General features: G+C 34.4%; 1 protein-coding gene across 1 annotated transcript; it reads right to left on the reverse strand.

Moving 5' to 3' along the window:
• LOC115881430 (tryptase gamma-like) lies at window positions 1-25,354 on the reverse strand. Its single transcript, XM_030898903.1, has 6 exons — window positions 25,093-25,354; window positions 24,838-25,040; window positions 23,771-24,021; window positions 7,982-8,197; window positions 1,982-2,195; window positions 1-258 (listed from the first exon to the last, which is right to left on the reverse strand). Exons 1-6 carry the CDS (start codon window positions 25,142-25,144, stop codon window positions 49-51), a joined length of 1,146 nt encoding a protein of 381 aa, XP_030754763.1. The 5' UTR covers window positions 25,145-25,354; the 3' UTR covers window positions 1-48.

Below are 25,354 nucleotides of genomic sequence, written 5' to 3' on the forward strand. Positions count from 1 at the left end.
TAAACGATACAAAATAAATAAAATAAATATATTTCTTCCACAAATTTTCTACAGGAATCTGTATGCCGGACAGCTGTTACAATTTTGTGTATTCTGTATACACTGAACGACACACTGAATCCAATTTGCGTACTGCGGTACATTGAGGTAAACACCATATACACCAGCTTGACCGCAGTTCTTACCCCAAAGGACCAATCCAGCTAGGGTGTACTGAGTACCACTGTCAGCACAAACTAAAGGCGAACCACCATCTTGCTGTGAAATAAACATCATTATCATGAAGCGTATCAAATATCTTATTATATTAACAAAAAGTAGCTTTATGAACAAAGCCGATTAATAGAAAACTAAAACAAATAAATTGGGGAAAAATTTGCAGATTTGGCACTAGATCACTACACAGTAGAGATGGGTAGGTCCGCATGGATATAATCTGTGGCATCGGTAGGATACAGTGGCGGCTCGTGGTTATTATTGTAGGGAGGTCAATATCTAAAAATATGGCGCCGATTTTTTTAGGACTATAATCTGGACGCGCTCAACTAGTTTTTGGATGCGCCCAAATTTAATTGGTTTCTTACAAGGTACTTTTTTTTAGTTAAAGGAAAATAAATCTAAAAATAAATATAAATTCTGTTAAAATGAAACCTCCCTTACATTTGCAATTTCACTAAAAATCGAGACAATGTTCTTTACACAAATTTTCCACGGTAGGATTTAAAATACACATAAATAATAATGTAACACACAAAAATATAAATGCATATATACACATACACAAATCCAAAAGTTTTATTTCACATTTTTTTATATTTTAAGTCAATGCGGCGTTCTTTCTCTACACGTTTTTCGAAATTTAAGCAATTGTTTTCTTTTAACCGCACTATTTCACAAACTAAACACCATGTTGTCTATTTTAAAATATCTATTCCAGAATCAGTCAACCACAGTTCATCATTTATCCATAACCAGAAAATTATGAATTATTACCTACACTAATTTCGCGCTACACCTCAAACTAGATGAGATTTCTTTCGATATTAAAAATTTAAATATTGCTTTATATTGACTAAACCAAACATTATAGTCGATAAACGATACAAAAACCGAGGTTGTTTTATAATTTGAGTTGTTATAAACACCCAAACTGCCCAAACGGCGAAATTTTTCCAACGACTGAAATCCTTTTATGAATGACGCGGTCAATGGCCAATATAAACTAAATCTATCGCACCTTAACCCGTTATATTTTCTATACGTAGTATACCTTACCTTGTTGGCGTTACTAGCCGCGGCATTTGGACTTTAATACGTGCAAAACATAGCGGGAACGAAGAACAAAGTGAAATTTTGACCGGCAATAGAGAAAATGGGTAAAATAAAACGTTTTGAAGCGAAAATTGCAAAAATTGATGGTTTTTGGGAATAGTTTAAAATATCTTTATCTTATATTTTTTTATGTTACAAAAAGTACCGTATGATCGAAAAAAAACGGCGTCCAGTTGGCTTGGAAATGACGATCGATGACATTTCCCATATAATTTTACATATAAAATGACGAGAGCGATCTTCATTTCATAGCCATCGTTGACGCCGTTTTTATTCGATCATACGGTATAATATAAATAGGTTTTTCCTAATTTTCTTCTGATTTTTTTTTGGGGGGGGGGGGCATTGACCATTTGACCTTATGGTTAAGCCGCCCCTGGTAGGATATGCATCTATGGTGCCGGTACTGATGGATGCAGATACTACTTAATATCGACCCCTATCCGTGGAACTGCATTGCTGACAGCCAACCGGCCACGTCGTCAGCAGATAACGCAAACATAATGATGCAGCGAAATAAATCAGTATTGGAGAGTATTGGAATAAAAAAGGAATTGTAACTGCTGCTGAGTTGTATTTACTGTTTTTTAAGTTTACTCTAATTATCTCATAGTTAAATTAGTGTATTTATTAATAGTGAGTGTATTACCGTGCAAGCATCCTGTTGGGCTTGTCCCCCAGCACAGATCTCATTGGGAAAGTCCAAATAAGCTGCCGTATTGACTGATCCTAAAACGTTGTTGTAGGACGTCGTGCATTGCTGATTGGTAACAATAGGCACATGGACTTGTTTCAGAGTTTGGGTTGGAGCATCATTTGTTTGAAAACTTGTCTGACCCCAACCAGACACTATACAAGAGGAACTAGAAAAATAAAAATATATTCAAGCTTACATATGTAATCCCAATAATAAACGCAACAAAAATAATAAAAATAGACAATATATACTTTACAAAAGGAAGGTGTGCAAGATATACAAACCAGATGTAAACAATAAAATGCCAGGTCGTCATTTATTTATTAAAAAAAGTGTATTAACGACTGATTATAGTACCTATTCCAATATATTATAAAGATATTCTCCTTTTCCTTTTAGCATAAAAAATATACCTATTTATTTACACATTTTCTTTCTATATGAACCTGAAACTACGCCAATGCCTTGCACACTAAGGACATGTAATGCCCATATACGGGCTGCAGCAGAATTTGTTACGTTAGACGCCATCATATTGGAGCCTACGGATGAGTCACCACCTCGTCAACAGCGACAATTTTAGCGATTTTTAATAATTTGTTTTGTGTAATGAACTTTGTTTAAACTTTATTACAATGGTGATGTGTTCAGCTTTCAAGTGTAAAAGCCGCATTGATAAGAAAGAGCCAGGAGTTGCTTTAATTATTTTTTGAACTAAGGGAAAGAAAGTCGAGAAAAAAATCGGTTTTGAGTCCGCCATAGCCTACCAGCAAGATCTAGATACAATTGAACTCAATTGGCTTATCTTTTCAATACTTGCCTCGGCTGTTTCTCGTGGTGTCGTCTGTCTTTTAAAAACATTAATAATTTACAGTACGTCTAGTCTCCTGGATCTGTGTCTATGAAAGGAATGCGGACAAAAAACATTTAAATAAACAGCAATATATTCTATACGTCGATTTGACGAGTGCGTCACCGCAAATCGCTCCGCCCACTCATTTTATTGGCTACTTGCAAATTTGTCGAATTTTTATTGATGGGACGCGTCGTCTATTTTTTACGAAAAACATCGAGAGAATATCGTTTCCCCTCTCACGGATACCCCGTAGCTACAGAACGGACAGAGGTACTGTAAAAGCAAAAGCAAACCATTTTGAATTATCCACTTCATCTAAACCATGCAGTTCCTGATTTGCATTTCTTTTGTTCCCGCTGGAACTGGCCTATTAGATTACGCATTTTTTCTCAACTTTTTCTGTTTCCAAATACATACTATGAAATAAAAATCGCTGTCATTTTATATGGAAAATTATATGGGGAATGTCATCGATCGTCATGTCCAAGCCAACTGGACGGGAGGCCGACGGGACGCAGTTTTTATTTCGATCATACGGTATTATTGACCAGTAAATAAACAAACCCAAGAACAGTTAACCTAAACAAACCAATATCAGCTCACCACACTAAGATTCTGTCGCGCACGTCCCTGAAAATATGAGCGGCTAAACTAGAAATTTAGCAAGTGTGGACGCATTGTTTCATGTTACAATAGCAATGTTGCACAACATCTTTTGATCTTTACCGACTACAAATGGATAACATCTAGCAAGTTATATAGCATCGAAATTTGCTAAATATAACTAAAAAATATGTAACATGTTATATAACTTTGCTATATAGCAGTGTTATATAGCAAGTGTGGACCGTCCTTTAGACGCCATCATATTGGAGCCTACAGATGAGTCACCACCTCATCAACAGCGACAATTTTAGCGATTTTTAATAATTTGTTGTGTGTAATAAACTTTGTTTAAACTTTATTACAATGGTGATGTGTTCAGCTTTCAAGTGTAAAAGCCGCATTGATAAGAAAGAGCCAGGAGTTGCTTTTCATAAGTAAATAAACAGTCCACTCCACCTTTTTAGCGTTTTCTTATTGAATATGGTAAGTACTTTTCTGATACTATACGTACTTGATATGTGCTAATCGTCGATACTAGTTTTGTACCTTTTGTTAACATTTTAATAGGTTTTTTTTCGTAATTAATTAGTATGATACCATCGCCTACATCATAGGCGTAGTTAAAACATTTATCAAAAATATAAATATCCCTTCAAGCAGCTAAGTGAAGAAAAATATATGGCCACGGCACTGTTTGGAGCCATGGTAACAATTTGGTCTCGGGTGTTATATGTCCTTGGATTCATTAGTCAGTCTAAGGATTGTATTAAATCTGTCAAGTCAAACATAATAATGGTCAAGTCAAACTGTAGATAAATAAACGATTTGTTTACATTTTGATTGCAAAGTGTCGGATCAAACAAATCAATGTATACGGTTAGTTTATCTTTTAAACGTGTGTTTATGGTACTAGATTCTTTTGTAGGTAGGTACTTCTTTCGAGAATTCTCTTAAAAAAATCCGCTTTTACTGTGAGCCGTACCGTTGAATCAAAATACAGTGGCATTTAAGAAAAAAAATAGATTTTTTACTGTTTGTTTCACAGACTCGTGTAGGAATGAATCTCACACAAAAATGCAGGGGGGCATTATTTATTGTACACACACTTCCCGATTAGAGATGCCCATATATTTAAAATAAATCTAAACCTATCGTTTTATTGTGGTATAAACCTAAAGGTTTCTACGGTAGTAAATTTTATGAGATACTTAAAGACTCTTAAGGTCTTGCATATAAAGACGTCTTTATTTTTATATTATAGCATCCTAAATATTTATTTTTATTTTCTTCAAAACTATTAGGAAAAAGAAAATTTATTACTTCACTTATATATACAGGGTGGTCCGAACTGTATTCCGGAAACTTCAGCAGCATATTTTGCAGATAAAAATAAGTAAAAAAGTTCTTATAAATATATGTCCTAAAATGCTTAGCTTCGGAGATACAGGGTGTAGAAGTTTCATTTTTATTTCAATTTTTTCCAAATAATTTCTGAAGTAACATCAATATTTGGATGAAATTTGGTGTCTGGGAGTTTTTTGATATGAGAAATTCGTTTTTGATGTCAATATAACTCCTACTTGTAGAGGGCGCCACCCACATATTTTTAACTGGTTTGAAGAGTAATAACTTTTTGTCCGTACCTGTATAAAACTACTAAGTAAAAAAATATACATTTACGACTTTTTTAACGTAAAAAAGATCTCTTAGTAAAAATCGCTATGAGTAATAGTTCTCTAGATATTTAAAATCGAAATTATCAATACCTGGCTTCATTGACATAAATTAAACATTAGTTAATAGACGGAAATCATAAATTTGAAATGTGTTTGTGCCAAACCATCATCAATCATCATTTTTTCGAAGAAAATTTTATGAGTAATTTAAAAGAATAAAAATTTTCCAAATTTATCTTTTTAGTCAAATAACTATCTACTTAACATGTTTATTTTTTGTCAATAATGACATGTATTGACTATTCCCATTCTAAATATCTCGAGAAGGGTTGCTCGTAACGATTTTTACCAAGAGACATTTTTTACGTAAAAAAATGCGAAAATGTACTTTTTTTTACTCAGCAGTTCTATACAGGTACGGACAAAATGTTATTTCCCTTCAAAACAGTTAAAACACATGTAGGTGGCGCCCTCTACAAATAGGAGTCATAATGACATCAAAATCAAATTTCTCATGTCAAAAAACTAACAGACACCAATTTTCATCCAAATACTGACGTTACTGCAGAAATTATTTGAAAAAAATCGAAATAAAAATGAAACTTCTACACCCTGTATCTCCGAAACTAAGCATTTTAGGACATACATTTATAAGAAGTTTTTTACTTCTTTTTATCTGCAGAATATGCTCCCGAAGTTTCCGGAATACAATTCGGACCACCCTGTATATTCTCTTAATCAAAATATTTTAGGAAAGAAAAATAAATTAATTATAAATATATAAACAGTTATTTTTTTATTATAAATATATAAACAGTTATTTTTTTATTATAAATATATAAACAGTTATTTTTTTATTATAAATATATAAAGAGTTATTTCCCATGGACTGAACGCCTTATAAACGTTTCCATTTTAAATGAACTTAATATTACTAACAGGGTTTCCTGTAAAATCCGACTAAAACAATTAAAATATTTTGGACATATAATGAGGAAAAGTCCGGAAAATATGGAAAGATTCATAATTCAAGGCAAGGTGGAGGGACGTAGACCACGTGGCCGATCTCCAACTCGATGGATAGACCAGATCACGACTAGCTGTAGCAAGCCGATGCACGATGTCATCGAGTTGACAAAAGACCAGAGAGAACACTAATAACTAAAGTGAGAGAGACAGATCAACGTTAATTTTTGAAGACTGTGTCAGTGGCGCGGCCTTTGGCGTCTAACCCGAACTATGAGCGCATTATCGATATAGCATATATAGTATAGCATTCATACCTATATACTGGCGCCAAAATTTTAAAATTTGTATATTTGAACCGAATCTTAATCTTTCAAGTTTATAATAAGAAATCTTCGTAGTTTTTTTAGATTATTTTGTTGACAACGAAAATTTATTATTAGACTTTAAAGCATTAAAACCTATAAATAAAATACTGTGTAGGAACATAATAATTTATTTAACTCCATACTCTTTGCCATACTCCAACTCAAGGCTGCAATCTTCAATATCTTTTTTATCTAACTTGGTTGGGAGTGAACAGGGAAGCACGGTTGGGAGCTCGCACAGAGTATCAGTAGGTATCCCGTAGATATTCAATGCTTTTGATAGTCTTTATTCTATAACAAGAACCTAGCAGTTGAAGAAAATAATTTGTATTACTGGAAATAATACTAGGTATAATACCTAGTCGTTCCATAGATATCAGAAAAAAATGTGATGTTTTAAATTAAAAAAATTAAATTAGCAATGTACGATTATTATGTGCACTCACTATTACTATTAGGTATGTTAAAATAATTACCGAGATAAAACTTACCTTTAAAGGAAACGTTTTGTCTACAAAACAAAAATTACAAAAATGCCGAATAATCGTGGAATCTGAAATAATCAATAATGACAATAATCTTCTCTTCTGACAAGCTAAAAGAACAGGCACATTCAGTTAAAAACAATTTATTACTCCGATTATCAACAGATTTTAGTTATCTCCTTCTAGAGCTAAGAAATAGAAAAAGCTACTGACAATCTAATTAATCCTGTCAAATGTTTAACTCGCAAAGTTGAAAACTTCCTTTTTTGACCGTCTAAACGCTATGCGCGTCTGGTATGCGCGGTGACAAAATAAACTTGTCTACGAAATGTCCTATTCCACAAGCCCTCTCACTTTAGTTATTAGTTTCTCTCTGCAAAAGACAGAGGCGCATGCAGAAAAATCATCCATTATGTTACGCTGACCACTATACTCCCTAATGGGGGTCAGGACTGAAGAGAGAGAGAGTTATTTTTTACATCAACAAAATTCACCTTCTTAACAGCATATAGTTGCGATGAGTTTTTTACAGCTATATATTAAGCTATCTTGTACCACTTCGCTCTAAAGTCTGCTAGTAAACATTTTTAAGCTTAAAATATCACAACACTATTTATTTCAACCAAAAAATCGTAATACAAAATTAAAGTGTCAAAACAAATGACAATGTCAGGATATAAATAAATAAATGAGGCAACTTGACATTTCTTACAGCAGAGATACCACCTGAAACCCCAGCGCGATATTTAAATTCCAGTTAGTTAGCACGGCGCCGAATATGTCCATGGTTGGCAACAATGAAATTAAAAATCGCGCCCTCGATTACGTACGATATTTCATATCAATTAAACTTTGAGTTTACCAAACCACCAAACCAAACCAAAACAACTGTGACTGGCATGTCACCTCTCCTTAGATAGACTTTACATTTTCTACATTTATACAAAAGGCAGCATAAAAATATTAGAATTAATTCAATTTTATTTTAGAATTACCTTGGGGAGCCTATAAAACTTCTCCCAGCTTGGGGTAGACATATGGGCAGAACATTTCCTCCCAAATTGACCGGAGTGGCCAGTCTCAATATGGCCACGTCATTTTTCAAGTAAGTCTGGTTGTAGTTACTGTGAATCCAAGCCTGTTGCACTTGTGATGTTTGGGTGTTCACAAATGACGTGTTGTATACTCCAAGACTCACACTTATACTCGTCCTAAAGCGTACAAAACCAAACAATGAAATTTAGTATACAAATTAACTAAAATAACTGGTTAATGTGAAAACATTAATATAAATACCTGGCATTAACCAAAAGAATTTATAGTTTACAAACTAACTGGCTAGTTTGAAAGCTATTCGGTTACCCGCTATTTTGCAAAAAGAGGCAGATTCTTTTAATATAACAATGTTTTTAGTGAGTGTGTATAAAGGTACATTCAGGCTGAGAGCTCGAGCGTCGCGTCGCGTTTGCGTTGTGTCCGCCCCATTGAACTCGAACCCCGACGCTCAGCGGACGCTAGCGCAACGCCAAACGCGACGCACAGTGGTCTGAGAGCGGCAGAAACCCTATTTTCCGAAGTTTCAGAAAAAAAATTATATGTTACATTTTTTAAGTTTATATATTTATACTAATACGTTTGAAAGATTTTTGCCTTCAAAAAACGAATCCACTATCTACCATATACTTTTAAACTCGGACACACAATACTATCCACTTTACTTAGAAATAAACGCTCGTAATATGAGTCAATTAGTATTATTCAAGTGGGGGGTAATCGAATTTAAGTATTTTTCCTGAGTTAGTTCAAGTATAATGTGCTCAGAAGTTTTGTCAAGGCTATCCTTTTCTATTTCTTCTACTATAATTTTTCAAATAGTATGGTTATTCATATTGTTGGGGTTTTTTCAAGTTCAGAAAGGTATAACTAGCTTGCTCCAACATTCTCCGTGACGTATCAAGCATAAAAATATTATTTAGACTTTACTTAAATAGTATCATTTAAATTTAGCTGCCGTCACCTGCCGCTCTTGTTTATGTATCGAAGATAAGTGGTAAGGTTGAATAAGGTTGAGTATTTTGAATACATTTTTGGACCCCACTTTAGTTTCTTGTTGTTTGTCACAAAATGGAGTTTCGAGTGTTCAAACCGCGAGTTAGTAGAAATAATTTTAGAAAATGGCCGGAATTTAACACAAATTGGGGAAAGAATAAAATTACCGAGCAACTTACTCTCGACCAGCTCGATGTTATAAAGAAGTATTTAGGTCAAATATTTTTACCACATTTTAATAAATGGTGGCAAGAATCTAATCGCACAAAAAAACGTTTTATACCAGATATAGTAAGTGGCTGGAACACGTGGTAGATGCACGGTACATTCACAGATGAAGAACCCTCATACTCTTCTGCGCAAGTCGGTCGACCTGAAAAACGCTTTGAAGATTGCTCAGAACGGACCTAACGTGCAAAAATCAAGGACATTTTAGACAATGTTTCATATAAATTAATAATAGCTGCATCCAAGAAAATTACAGGACAAAATGAGGTTATTTCATACCATCCAGAGACAGCTTTGGCCTTGATGGTTGATACCTCGTTATCAAAACATAATTACGGTATTCTTAAGCAATCAGCAATAGAATTAGGAAGTGACAGTTTCCCATCGTATGAGCGTATTTTATCATCAAAAAAACTTTGCTATCCACCTGACGTAGAAATAACAAAAACGTTTGCCAGAGTAAATTTGCAATCATTGCTCATTGTTATTTTAAATTTGTAGTGATTGTTCACCCTATATCATACTCTCAAACTTGCTAACTTTTTAATATTCATATAATATTATGTAGTAATACTGGCTATATAATTTGACGCAAGCATTACTATATCGACACAACAATTTTTGCCACTTTTGACTACTTTTCGCCATTTAAGACTACTGTTAAATGTCATATATTGACAGATGATCACCATTTCAAATCATAAAATTTGCATTTTCAAATATAAATATATGTACAGGATGTTTTATAAGAAAAAAGTGACTGTGTCAATATTTGACATTTGAAAACAAAGTATAAATTAAATATATATCTAAAATAAAGTACTTAAACCTCTTATTAAGTATACCAGATATGATTCGAATATCATTTGTCATTTCGAAGTTATTGAATTAATACCGTATAACCATATACCCTAAACCAATGTACGACGCTGTCTGCCTGAACGGTCTAATTTAAGTTAAGTGAATTGATTCTATTTCGACACGCGGACGCGACGCTCAACGCTCTCAGCCTGAATGTACCTTAATACAGTTCATACCAAATAAACTTTTATTCACGTGATTAAGCTTAGCCGGCACAGCGTTGCCCACTTTTATATATTTTCTTTTAATCAAAATATTTTAGAAAACAAAAATAAATCAATTATAAATATATAAACAGTTATTATTTACATCAACAAAACTCACCTTCTTAACAGCACTCAAGGGACATAAAGGGCCATTACTACCGCTTTCCCGTTCAAAATATTTTAATAAAGTCGCGATGAGTTTTTTACGGCTATTAAATCTTGTATAATTTCGCACTAAAAGGGGTTCTAAAAAGAACAATGTTCGACTGCAAGGTCTGCTAGTAAAACATTTTTAAGCTTAAAGTATCACAACACTATTTATTTAAACCAAAAACTCGTAAAACAAAACCATAGTATAAGGAAACTAGTAGTTTTACTCCTTGTCAAATCTTTTGTTCTTTTTCTGCCAGTTTATATGACTTTGTTCTCGCCTCCCGTGACCACTGACGTAGGTGTATAGTCGTGGTCTATTAACTAGGCAATGTATAGTTTGGTATAGTCGTGGCACTCGCCATAGTTCCACAGATATGTATTTAGGAAAATGTGAGTTCACAAAATAAAATAAAAAAATTGATCATCGAGTAAAAACCTGCTTGAAAACAGAATATTAGTGTAGGTAACAATTCTTCTGTATCTAAAAATCTTCTGATGGGAAGAAATGCGGAAAAAATATATAACGACATATTTTTATATTATTATCTATTTCAGAGATTTTCTACAACACTTTTTTAATTTAAAACAAGTTTAATTTTCTGTATATAATTGGATTCGGCATAAAATTCTGCATATAGTATACTGTCTTTATTTAAAGCACACTGCGGTGTTACCATTCTATTTCTTATTTACTAAAACTTTGGTTAAAAACATTATACCGGGTGTTGCATCGTCGGACGGGACATAGGAAATCCCATGTAAATTTTAATGGGGTCAATTATTGACTTCCCTAACTATTTTAGAGAATAATTCTATTTAAGTTTATTGAAGAGCACTAAAACTCACATTCAAAAGAATAACTTTAGATATTTTTGATTAGCCCGTTTACGAGTTAACTCCGATTTCTTTTTAAATATTTCTCCTTTCTTATGGCCCTGTATTTACTTATGAGCACCAGTCAAGGTGAAAGATAACTGTCAAATGAAGTTGTCATTTCAGAAATTTATCTATTTAGTGCTTTATTAATATTGAAAACTCATTCCTACATCGAAAATCTTAAAGATGTATTTATAAATACAAATTAATATGAAATAAAGTAAAATACAGTAATCAATTACAAGGTTAATTATAGTATTATTACAATATTCAATAACTTATTAATTTTGGTACTATTAAATTGTCAGAACTTTAGGATTTAAGAAGATGTTCAAATATTCCTCCATCGACTACTAGACAATAACCCAGGCGATCATAAAATATTCTTCTTACATTCGCTAGTTGGTAAATTGAAAATCTATTGCATTCGGCAGAAATAGCATTTTTTAACTCGTCTAGATATGGGTATTTTTTATCCTTGTATATCCTGTTATTTAAATGGCCCCAGAGAAAGAAATCATTTGGCGAAATATCAGGAGACCTTGCTGGCCAATTTACTGTATGATTTAGGCCAATAACGTTTCCGTTAAAACTATTGTCTAAATATTCCCGAACAGTCAGGGTACTATGTGCTGGGCAGCCATCCATTTGGTACCAAACTTCTTGATTTGCCCTAGCGGCATCATGTAAAGCAGGTAAAATATGATTTTCGAGTAGTTCCAAATAATATTCTGCATTTAAATTTCGCGTAAGAAATAATGGCCAATATTGTGTCCGAATATCCCTGCCCAAACATTTACTTTATATTGCGTCCTTGTTTCGACAAAACTGTGTTGGTTTTCTTTGTTCCAATATCGATAATTTTGAACATTGGGTTCATTATTTAAGGTAAACGTGCATTCGTCAGTGAAACGTATGTTTTTTAAAAATTCCCTATCCGTGTTTGCTCTTTCCATCATATCAAAACAAAACGCCTGCCACCGTATTTCGTCCCCATCTCGTAGCTCTTGGTGCTTTTCATATTTGAAGGAATAGTATTTATGTCGTTTCAAAATTCGAATCGCTGTAGTGTGATATATTCCTATTTCATCCTCAAGTTTCCTTGTGCTGTTCTTTCCATCATTCTCTTCCACGCACAATAAAACTTCCAAGTCGGTGCAATACAATCATTTCTTGCATCTTCTCTTTGTTCCTGCCTTGCTTCACATCTGCAGTTATTTATTAGGGCACCTTTGGTCTCAAATCTCTGAATATTCCTTGCGATTGTAGATTTTCCAGGTATCGGTCTATTCGGATACAGAGCAGCAAACATGTCCGACACCTTTTGATAACTATTTCCTTGATAATACCATTTAATCATCAATACTTTTTCTTCGGTAGTGTAATTTATGGCTAATATTTTCGATGTAGGTATGAGTTTTTAATAATAATAATAAAGCACTAAATAGATAAATTTCTGAAATGACAACTTCATTTGACAGTTATCTTTTACCTTGACTGGTGCTCATAAGTAAATACAGGGCCATAAGAAAGGAGAAATATTTAAAAAGAAATCGGCGATAACTCGTAAACGGGCTAATCAAAAATATCTAAAGTTATTCTTTTGAATGTGGGTTTTAGTGCTCTTCAATAAACCTATATAGAATTATTCTCTAAAATAATTAGGGAAGTCAATAATTGACCCCATTAAAATTTACATGGGATTTCCTATGTCCCGCTCGACGATGCAACACCCGGTATACGAAAAGTGGTAAAAAACTAGAGTGAATATAACTTTATTAATACTTAGCTATGTTTTCTTAAATATGAAGGATACCAGAATAAATTCGTGTAGAAAAATATACCTTATCGTATACAGGGTATTTTTATGGCGTTACCAAAATCGTAAAATTTAAATTGTTGTATCTCATTTTTTTTTAAATGCAACACCTTGTATATTATTTTTCTTTCAGATGTAGAATTTTTGACAGGTGAACATTTTTTGTATTTAAAGCGTTCTTAAATTTTTAGCCGTTTTGCAAATATTTTCTGTATTTCATTACATATATGGGATTTTCAACGATAAAATATTAGACACAGATCATATTAGGTGGCTTTGATAAAAAATTACTGTTGAAAGAGCCATATGTAATATAATACTGCGAATATCTGCGAAACCGTTAGGTTAGGTTTCTAAAAATTTAGAAACACTTTAAATAAAAAAAAATGTTCACTTTTTAATTCTGCATCTGACAGAAAGATATTATACAGAATGTTGCATTTAAAAAAATTGAGATATACCATTTTAAATATTCCGATTTTGGTGACGCGACGCCATAAAAAATACCCTATATAGAATGATGTAAAATAATTAAAAAACTAACTTTACCATAATTTTTTTGTGACACCCTGTATATAACAAAATATTTTAGGATACGCTTAAATATAATAAAATATTTTAAAATACGCCCCTTTATAAACCTTGAAACATATGAATAAATGCCCACATGCTAAAAAAATAATAACTTTTAATTATTTACATAATATCTCAGCTTCTAAAATAAACAAATATAATTAAATGTTTATTGATAATTAGGTACTATCAGCTTGCCGATTTACATCCGATGGAAATCTAAAAAAAAACTCAAAGAACAATTTTTTGAATTATTACTACAATTAATAGCAGCACACGGTAAGGCACTTATTTTTTGTCAATCCGTCTCTGTGCTGGGACGCAATGCTCGAACCTCGCAGCTCGACGGACGGAATTCAACTGAAACACTTTGGAATCTACCGATATTCGACAGATTGCAAAAACTGGCAGAAAATATTTGCGAGAGTGCAACTACTCTTTTCCTTAAGCTATGACAAAACTAAAGTGTCAAAACGAATGACAATGTCAAGAAATAAATAAATAAATGCTGCAACTTGACATTTTTTACAGCAGAGCTACCACATGAATCCCCAGCACGAAATTTAAATTCACTTACTCATGTACACCCTGTATAATTTCTACAGATGCTTTTTCTTTATTAGAATAAGCATTTTTCTAAAATTATTTTATTTTTCTTTTGTAAAAGTCGACAAACAAATTAACAATTAAAACTGTAACGAAAAAAAAATACGGTTTTCGAAGTTCTTTGTTAAAATTTAATGACGCAAATCAAAAAGAACTGAGAGTATTTTGTGAACGCAGCCACCTACAGTTTTTTTTATAAATAGATAAAATAATTCGGCATTTAACAACAGCAAAACTCTTCAAGCCCTAAGGGTACTCGAAAAATCAAAATAATTTCCAATATAAAATTGAACAGAATACCGAAATATCGTGATAAATGATAGAAATACCGAGCAAAAACTATATATTTTCAAGGACTTAAAAATAAAATATTCTTGTTTATTATTTAGGACAGAGAGTTTTAAGTTTTTGTATTTTTTACGGGAGAAAAAATATTATTTATTATAAGTATAATAATATATATATTATTTTAATAGTAATAATAATTATATTATTTTTATTATAAGTATGTCCTAAAATGCTTAGTTTCGGAGATAGAGGGTGTAGCAGTTTCATTTTTATTTCGATTTTTTCCAAATAATTTCTACAGTGACGTCAATATTTGGATGAAAATTGGGTTCTGGGAGTTTTTTGACATGAGAAATTTGATTTTGATGTCAATATGACTCCTACTAGTAGAAGGCGCCACCTACATATTTTTTAACTGGTTTGAAGAGTAATAACTTCTCGTCCGTACCTATATAAAACTACCGAGTAAAAAAATGTACAATTACGACGTTTTTTACGTAAGAAATGTCTCTTACAGGCAATTAGATGCATATGAAAGCATCAGAATTAATAAATGTAAAGATAGTATGAACAGAGACAACGGTCCAATTCCTTCAAGTTCTTTGTTCCTACTACTCTAGTGGCGGAAACTGTTACGCTCAGTTGGCTCTGACTCGGTTGGCTAGTTTTTGCCACGCCCACTCGGTGCCCACTGGGCGAGTATATAAACGCTCAACTTGTAGATTGTTCTTTAGTTTATAATCATCTGCTGATGATGCTAACATGGTTAGCGAAACGCGCGTCCAGTGTAAAAGTAAAAGTGTTTTGGTGTATTGTGGTGATTTAGTGTTTTTATTTTGCTGTTTAACACCAAAGGTTCCAACCCTCAACTGTAAATGTCTCTTGGTAAAAATAGCTACGAGTATTGAGTTTCGAGATATTTGGAATCGAAATTATCAATACCTGTCATCGTTGACATAAATTAAACATATGTTGACTAAATAGTTATTAGACTGACATCATAAATTTGAAAGTTTTTGTACCAGAAGTTCAACAGAAACTGTTTTGTCATCATTTTTTTGCAGACAAATTTATGATTAATTTAAAAAAATTAAAATTTCCCAAATTCATTATTTCAGTGAGATAACTATCTACTCAACGTGTTTATTTTTCGTCAATAATGTATTGTCTATTTCCATTCTAAATATCTTGAGAACGGTTGCTCGTAGCCACTTTTACAAAGAGATATTTTTTACGTAAAAAGTCACAAAGATGTATATTTTTCCCTCGGTAGTTTTATACAGGTACGGACAAAAAGTTATTACGCTTCAAAACAGTTAAAACACATGTAGGTGGCGCCCTCTACCAGTACGAGTCATATTGACATCAAAATCAAATTTCTCATGTCAAAAAACTTGAGACACCAATTTTCATCCAAATATTGACGTTACTTCAGAAATTATTTTGAAAAAATCGAAATAAAAGTGAAACTTTTACACCCTGTATCTCCGAAACTAAGGATTTTAGGACATACATTTATAAGAACTTTTTTAATTATTTTTATCTGCAGAACATGCTGCCGAAGTTTCCGGAATACAGTTCGGACTACCCTGTATACAGGGTGTCCCAATATTCCGTGGACATAAAACTACTACGTATTTTTGGAATCAAAATAAGTTCATTGGACACAATCTACCTCTGTAAAAAAGTGCTTCGTTTATCTGTTAGGTTCGTTTGTCTGTTAAGCAAAACATATTCACCCAAAATCTCATTCAAATCGGAATAACGGTTCTTAAAATATTTGAAAAAATGTGTTATTGAAAAAATGTCCTCTAGCAGACAAATAAAGCACTTGTATAGAGGTAAATTGAATTGAATGAACTTATTTTGGTTCCAAAAATACGCAGTAGTTCTATTTCCACGCAATATTGGGGACACCTTGTATACTAAATAAGTCTGATTGTCTAACACATACACGTGAACATCAAAAAATATGATTCATGCTCGGTAAATATTCGGTATCTTCTTTTATTTTCTGAACGCTGTTTTTTCGCATGCAGAAATCTGATCTCAAAAAGCACTAATGTCGTATATTTTTCAAACGCAAATGGCGCAGCGCAAAAAAAAAGTGGCATAGTTAAAAAAAGCAGAAAAAGCTATTTTGTTCGCAGAACAACAATATGAAAGCTTGCTAGCGCTTCCACTTTGTCGCAATTCCGTAACCTTTCTGTCTAACTAAATTATTTTAATGAAATGCTCCAGAACGCATTGCACTTTCCATTCAAGGCTTTGTTAAAATAGCACTCTTAGAATTAGAATTTAGAATGAGTGGGAGGGGGGTTAATCACTTCGACCTTACAGATCCATTGTGTCCCCCTTTCTTGAATCATAACTCATCATACAGTCCCAGGGCTTTGACAAAAGCCAGTATCTGGGACGGTTTTATAGAGGGTAGTTCTCCATCTCCAATATCAGTCGTACCAAAATTCATGGCACGAATGGTTGTCCTCTCGGCGCACTCAGTGATGAGGTGTACTGGTGTTTCCCCATCTTCCCCACAGAATCTGCATTCGCCGTTTCTTCTTAGTTTCAATCTACTGAGGTGTTCATTGAGGAGACAGTGTCCTGTTAAAAACCCCGTGACAATCCGAAGATTGTTCTTACTCAGACCCAGGAAGATCTGTGATTTTTATTGATCATAAGCCCTCAGAAACTTCTTCGAGTGTCTTAGACCATTGCAAGATTTCCATTCCAGGTTGCGGATAGAATCTTCCAAGTTCTTGAGTTCCGCCTTGAGTTGGTTACCACTTGGAAAGCAGAACGGTTCTGGTCCAGTTAGTGGAGTGTTCGCTCCTTTCCTAGCTAGATTATTTGCTTTTTCATTGCCTTCTATCCCTTGGTGAGCAGGCACCCAGTGTAGGAGGACTTTGTTTTCTTTGCCTAATTTATTCAGCTTCTCTATGCATTCTTTGACCAATTTCAAATCGATTGATACTGAGTTGATCGCCTTTAACGCTGCTTGACTATCAGATAAGATGGCTATTTCTTGTTTCCGATAGTTCCTATCTAAGATAAGTTGTACGCATCTCTCGATAGCGTAGATTTCTGCCTGTAGGATACTAGGGTAAGTGCCCATTGGTTCGGAGTAATTAGCTCTCGGCGCAAACACTCCGATCCCTGTTCCCGTATTGGTTTTGGAAGCATCAGTATACCAAGTTATGGTATGGTCTTTTAACTGCTGGGCAAGCGTTTCGCTCTTCCAATCCTTCTTATTGCTCAATACTACATTGACATGTTTGTCAAAGTTGTACGTTCTTGGCATATCGTCCACTGGGAGTTGCAGGAGTGGTATTTCCTTTTTGAGGGTGTTCCAAGCCCCTGATCTGACAATTCTCCCAGTACTAATTCCGTTAGTGACCATTCTAATCATTGTCGCATTGGCATATCTACCAATAACAATGTGCAGTGGTGTTAGATCTAGAATGACCTCCATTGCTGCTGTTGGACAGGTTCTCATGGCTCCTGTGATGCAAACACATGCTAGTCTCTGGACTTTGCATAGGTTTAGCCTTGCCGTCCGTTGCTCTAGTTTTGTGAACCAGGCAACTGCTTCATAAGTAATCATGGGTCTTACTATCATGGTATACATCCAGCGCAAAATGTTAGGGGAGCAGCCCCATCTATTTCCGGCCAGTCTTCTGCATATCATGAGAGCCTTTATGGCTTTGCTGGTAGTGTTCTTAATATGCCTGTTCCACAGGAGTTTACTGTCCAGGGTTATTCTCAGGTATTCAACTTCCTGTGTTGGCAGTATTTCCTTTCCATCTAGTTGGATTCTTTTCAAGTTTTTCAGACTTCGCCTTCTGGTGAATGGCACTATCGCGGTTTTGTCTGAGTTGATACTCAGCCCGACAGTCCTACACCATCTCTCAGTGATACGGAGTCCTCTTTGGATAATATCACACAAGGTGCCTTCATGTTACCCCGAGCGATCATGACTATGTCATCTGCATACCCAATGCAGTGTATTCCCGCTAGAGTTAATTCATCTAGTAGTTCATCCACCACCAAGCTCCACAGCAAAGGGGAGGTTACTCCACCTTGTGGAGTTCCTTGCGTTGTTTTAACAGCTACAGTTTTGGTGCCCATCTGAGCCTCTGCTGTTCGTGTTGACAGCATTTCCCAAAACCAGCGAATAATAGTTCTGTTCACCCCTCTTGTTTCTAGAGATCGCCTGACCACCTAATGTGGTATATTGTCAAACGCCCCCGCAATATCCAAAATAGCACTCTTAAGATACTCTGAAATTCGGTAGATATATGCAATTAAATTATTTTTAATAATTTAATTACAAATAAGTAGTATAAAACTTGATTTTTATGCGTCCCTTATTCGTTGATACGATGCCGATTAGTAACGGGAATTCCCGGTTCTTTCGGTACTTTCGGGACTCTGTAATAATAATTAAGAACATATTTTTTGTTACGTACGAAGGTCTTTTGATACTTTCTAGCGGTCGAAATCAAACTCTTCTAAATAAGTAGTGATGCCATCCCTTACTGTTCTTACTTCTGAAGTTTCTATAATGTTTATTAGCAGTTATTGAAGTTTAAATATGTTATTTTATTATTTAGTATAATATTGCTAAATGTATTAGTTATATTTTTTTGTGTTATATTTTTATAGGCATTTGCATGTTTAATTGAAAATGTATAATTTTTTTTTCAAATTTAAGTTGGTATCGAGGTTGGTTGATGTTGTATGATGTAATTTTTAAGCTACCTAAGTGTTATCATTTTTTTTTCGCTTGTGTTCTTGTTTACTTTCTCATGACTTAATAATTTGATATTATTTTCATTGAAAATCTCAATTTTATATCCATTTTACTTTGAAAAACCATCCCTTGATTTCTAATTGATGAACAGCACCACCATTGAACAAAAATTAGTCAGTACCGAAAGTATTGAAAAAACGGGAAATCCCGGTTCCTAATAGGCGCGGTACCGAAATTTCCGGTTCCGAAAACACTAATGCCGATGGTCCGATGGCTCTCTGATTGGTCATAGCGTTTTCGCGCCACTTTTCATCCGTAAATTTTTTACTCCAGCCCGTCAACGGAGAAAGATCGTACGGTAACGGACGTTTTGACACTTTTTTGACAAATTTAATCTAACCTTAATAAAAATATAATAGTACAAGAGCTAGCAACGTCGGGAAAACGAGAATTTTAAGAAAGCTGGTTCTTTAATATATCTTTTGCTATGCTTAATTAACCAAAGTGCGGGCCGTCTGGCTGCACCGTAGACTACTGCGATTCACTTCTGCACATCACATCCGTACAGGATATCCCATTTTCGTGTGTTTTATGGGATTTCTCGTTTATAGTAGAGATACAATGATGCCATTTTCACATTACTTTGCTACATTTTTATGAAACTAAATATGCTACACATATGTTTGTCCTAGCCTCCTTAGTTCCTGAAATACAGGGCAAATTTGTGATGCGTAGTAGTGAACAGATGTCGAATACAGATATGATGCGCAGTAGTGAACGCAAGGTCTACCGGAGCCAAACGGTCCACATTCTGTTCAGGAGAGTATAACCAAATACATATTAAAGAACCAGTTTTCTTAAAATTATCTCTCGAAAACGTTGCTGGCTCTTAGACTATAACTATAACAGCGAAATCATTATGGAAATGAAAATATAAAATGACACCAATCACAAGCAAATCGTACATCCGATGAACGGAGGCGTGAAAATGAAATAGATTTAAAAAGTGCGTAATTTTCTAACCAATCGAAGTCTTTAAATTGAACCAATAAATTTAAAACCGTATCACTATCGTATCATCGGATAACGGATGCACGAAAATCAAGTTTAACATAGTATCACTTACAAAACACCCTATAAATGTTGATTCCCTTGAAAGTGTCAAAATATACGTTTCTTGCGGTATAAACGGCTGTATCTTTTTTAGGTTAACTTAGAAGTTTCAAAGAACTGTAAACTTGAGTGTATGCTTTTAATTTCAACTCGGTATTGACAGACAGACAATGTTTTCAATATTATTTTTAATAAAATCTAATGAATTAAGAAAGAGAGGGTACATTTTTAATGGACTGTGTTAAGGACGATCATTCATTCATTCAGTACAAATAATACGGCAGAGAATTTGCTTTTAAATGAAGCTAGATTCTTGAAGGAACATAGAGTACGGTATGTGCCCCAGTTCGTTTTATGTGTTAGTGGAGAGATTTTACTATCTCGTAATTAAATAATGTTCAACTTTACAGAGCGTACCTCTTAAATACTAAATAGACATGTCAGATATTTATTAATAAAGATAAAGATTATAAGTAGGTATAAGTAGGTATATTGTAGGAAGTAAACATTGTTTTCAATATTATTCTCAAATTGGTAGTTAGTCGAATCGTATGTTCTCTAATGCGGGGTTTACACGGGATGATTTTCGCCGCACGATTAGGCCCTTCAGCGAAAATCGTTCTTGTAAATATCAAATCGACTATACATTAAGTGACTAAAATCGCAACCGCCAAAGTAGGATACCATCCGACATTTGCCACGCGATCATTGGACGCAAGAACGGGTGACTAAAATCGACTGTGAAAATGCTTCAGTTCTAGTCGATTTCTCGCCGCATGAAAGTCAAAGCTGGTGTAATGTTTTCCTTTTCTTCTTTCTTTGCTCTTTAAGAAATTCCTGAGCAATTAATTCACTAATTATTTTAATGCAAGCACATAAAGCACCTGCTCTGCTTAACATTTTCAAAAAAATATAGGCTGAGTCGCTTAGGATTTCAGTGGACTGTGTAAATGGGGAAGCTATGCGGCTTTGGCAAGGCGTTGTCGAAGCAACTTGCCGCACGGCGAAAATCGACTCGTGTAAACCCCGCATAATATCACAGGATCGCCATGCATCACAGGATCCATGAGAACCTCAACAACAGCAGTGGAGGTCGTTCTAGGCCTAACACCACTGCACATTCTCTAGATATCCTACTGTGACATGATTAGAATGGTCATTCACGAAAACAGTTCTAGGAGAATTGTCTAGCTCAGGAGCTTGGTACACCAGTAACTTTGAGAAAAGTCTCACTGTATTATTGAGCAAGAAAAAGAATTGTAAGAGAGAATCGTTTGCTCAGCAGTAAAAAGACACATAACGTTGTATACTGATGCTTACAAAACTAAAGCAGAAACAGGGATAGAAGCCCAGCATCTTTCAGGCAGAAATCTACGCTATTGAAAGATGCGTACAATTTATCTTAGATAGGAACTATCGGAAACTATAAATAGCCATCTAATCCGATAGTCAAGCAGCCTTAAGAGCGATCAACTCACTAACCATCATTTCTAAGTGGGTCCAAGAATGTCTAGAGAAACTTAACAAATTATGCAAATAAAATAGAGCCCTTCTACTTTGTGTGCTACACCACCAATGGATAGAAGGTAATGGAAAAGCAAACGATCTAGGTGGAAAAGGAGCGAACACTCCACTAACTGGTCCAGAACCGTTCTGCTTCCCAAGTGGAAAGCTACTTAAAGCAGAGCTCAAGAACCTGGAAGACTCCATCCGTATCCTGGAATGGGAATACTCCAACGGAGAAAAGACACTCGAACAAATTTCTCAAGACTTACGATCGAGAGAAATCTCAAAATTTTTCTTGATTAAAGTAAGTTCAGGCAAGGGTTAGGTACAAGGGAAGCGATAGTTGCAACACAGGTGCTTGTCCAGAACTGATACGATCAGAGAAAGGGTGTGTGCCTGTGTTTCATAGTCTATGAAAAGGCATTCGATCGCGTGCAACACCACAAATTAATGCAGCTACTCAAAAGGCTTGATATAGACCAAAAAGACATACAATGCATCGGAAACTTGTACTGGAACCAAACAGCATAAATAAAATTGGCCAATACCATGTCCAATCCCATACAAGTTAGAAGGAGGGTGCGACAGGGTTGCGTGCTGTCTCCACTCCTATTCAATTTGTACTTAGAGGCTATTTTCCAAGAGGCTCTAGAGGACGTGGAAATGGGAGTCAAAGTTAACGGAGTGTGGATTAATAACATCCGCTACGCCGACGATACGGTCTTGATTGCAGATAATATACACGATCTACAACAACTGGTCAACAAGGTAGGAGGACAGAGTAAAGCAATGGGTTTAAACATAAACATCAAGAAAACTAAATTTATAATAATATCCAGAAATCCAGATGTGATTAAAAACTCCATTATAACATTTAATACAAGGCCCATAGAAAGGGTAGATAAATTTAAGTACTTGGGCATCTGGCTCTCCGAAGATTGGACATCAGACAAGGAAATTAAATGTCGCATCGAACAAGATCGGCAGGCATTCTTGAGGTTCCGAAAAATACTTGTCTGTTCTGATTTTCACCTTAACCTCAGATTAAGATTCGTAAAGTGTTACGTGTGGTCGGTGCTCCTTTATGGTATGGAAGGTTGGACATTGAAAGCAGCTGCCATTAATAAATTAGAGGCTTTCGAGATGTAGGTATATCGCAGAATTCTGAAGATACCTTGGACGGCTAGGTTAACAAATGAGGAAGTTCTGAGACGTGTCAGCAAACAGCGCGAATTGTTTGAATTGATTAAGAAGAAAAATACCGCATACCTAATATCAATTCTTGCATCTGTTAATCGAAGGCAAGATCGAAGGCCGGAGGGCATCGGAAGAAAGAAAATGTCTTGGCTGAGGAATGTTAGAATGTGTAGTAGAATTAACATATGGAAAATGTTATCGCAAAGATCCATTAATGGATTCGCACTAGAAGAAAAAGAAAGTAAGAACATTCTTTGGATTGTTACAGTTTTTTTTTATCAGGACACTGTCTCCTCAATGAACACGTCAGTAGATTGAAACCAAAAAACAACGGCGAATCGTGGTTCACCTCATCACAGAGTGCGCCGAAACGACAACCATTCGTGCCATAAACTTTGGTACGACTGATTCAAACCTGTTTCAGATACTGGCTTTTGTCAATGTCCTCTGAGACTGTATGATGAATTATAACTCAAGAAAGGGAGACACCATGGAATAACTATTTACAATCTCTACAATACCAGACTGCACGTTAGCAGTTAAATGACAAACTTACAAATTTGTTATTTTGTGGGCTGCAGTCAGGACATGGTACTGATCGATCAAAACGCCTCCACCAGCATACCCATTCCGAAAATTGAGATTGTTGTTGTTACGTAAAAATGCTTGCCAAGGAAAAGCATTGGGCGTGGCAAATCCGTCCTGTGGACTAGGCTGTACGGTTGGAGTGCCACAAATTACGTTGGTACATCTCACATACCCCGCAGGGCAGTCAGTTTGCTGCTGACCTGGAGTCACAATACTCACCTGAAAAGAGAGTCAATGAGTTCGTTTCATGTTTTTAAATGTCTATACCGGGTGTTTTTCAAAAGTGGCTCACTCCCTATAACTTTTTTATTTTTTCAGATAAAAAAACGAGATTTGGTATGTTAGTATAGGATATAAATCAGGATTGGATTGACGTATTCAATTATTTTCGGTAATTTCCTGTTTCAACGGAAATTACTAAAACTTTTGCTTTTAAACGGTAGTTTCGGTAATTTTTATTTTATTTGATAGAAAATTGCATTCTGTGTAGAATTACGCATCATATGTCAACTTTTGACATTTTTTCTTAAAAAAATAATATGTAGTTTAAATTTCAATCTAGAGTACAATGGCTTTGTTTATAAAGCCAATTTAACTCTAAATACCAAGCATGTGGTAACAAATTATTCGTTAGAAAATTATTTTCCCAAATATGCTTTTCCAAATGATCCACCCTAATTTCTTTTGAAAAAAAATTGAGTTATGATTAAAAATATGATTGAGCCATCTTTTCCCAAGGTTCTTTGATTAAAAATTAGTTAACACATCCATGGCACTCTAGATTGAAAAATAAAATACTGTTTTTCAAGCAAAAATGTCATAAGTTGACATATGATATGGTATTCTATTCAAAATATCATTTTCTCTCAAATAAAGTAAAAAATAGCGAGAAAACCATTTAAAAATAAAAAGTTGAATTAAAATTTTGAATTTTGTTACTTTAAAAAAAGTTATAACATTTTTTTAGAAATATGAATTTGACTAATACTTAATACATGTATTATTATTAAGAGTATACTATTTATTTAAGCTTACCACAGGGTTTCCACTACCAGGAAAATTTCCTGGTGGTCCAGTTCCTGGTCCAGTACTACCAACACCACTGGACACACCTGCCGATGGAAAAATACCACCATTTGGACTCAGAATTCTAGGATCAATAATGTTTCCGCTGTCTCGACATGCAGAGGGCAGTACGCAACTATATGGTCTAGTTTGGACCTGACCAACAACCAGTTCTTAAAAAAAATCACATTAAAAAGATTATACATAACTTTTTAATAAATATACCTAATGCATTCAAAACTAATAATAATATGACTGAAAAGATTGTTGAATTCATGGCGAAAATAGATAAAAATCGATGTTTTAGTATATAGCGCGTATAAAATATAGTGTTATATACTCAAATCCCTCATTATATATTTATTCTTTGTGATGATACAGTCAATTAAGTTCACTGATGGGACCATTTACACAGAGTTCGTTTAAATGTGATAATTACAGTTATAGTTATTATTCATTTATATGGGATTTTATTGAAATTGTTACT

Source organism: Sitophilus oryzae, unplaced genomic scaffold (genome assembly GCF_002938485.1).
Source record: "Sitophilus oryzae breed Bouriz unplaced genomic scaffold, Soryzae_2.0 scaffold_1720_pilon_pilon, whole genome shotgun sequence".
NCBI lineage: Eukaryota > Metazoa > Arthropoda > Insecta > Coleoptera > Curculionidae > Sitophilus > Sitophilus oryzae.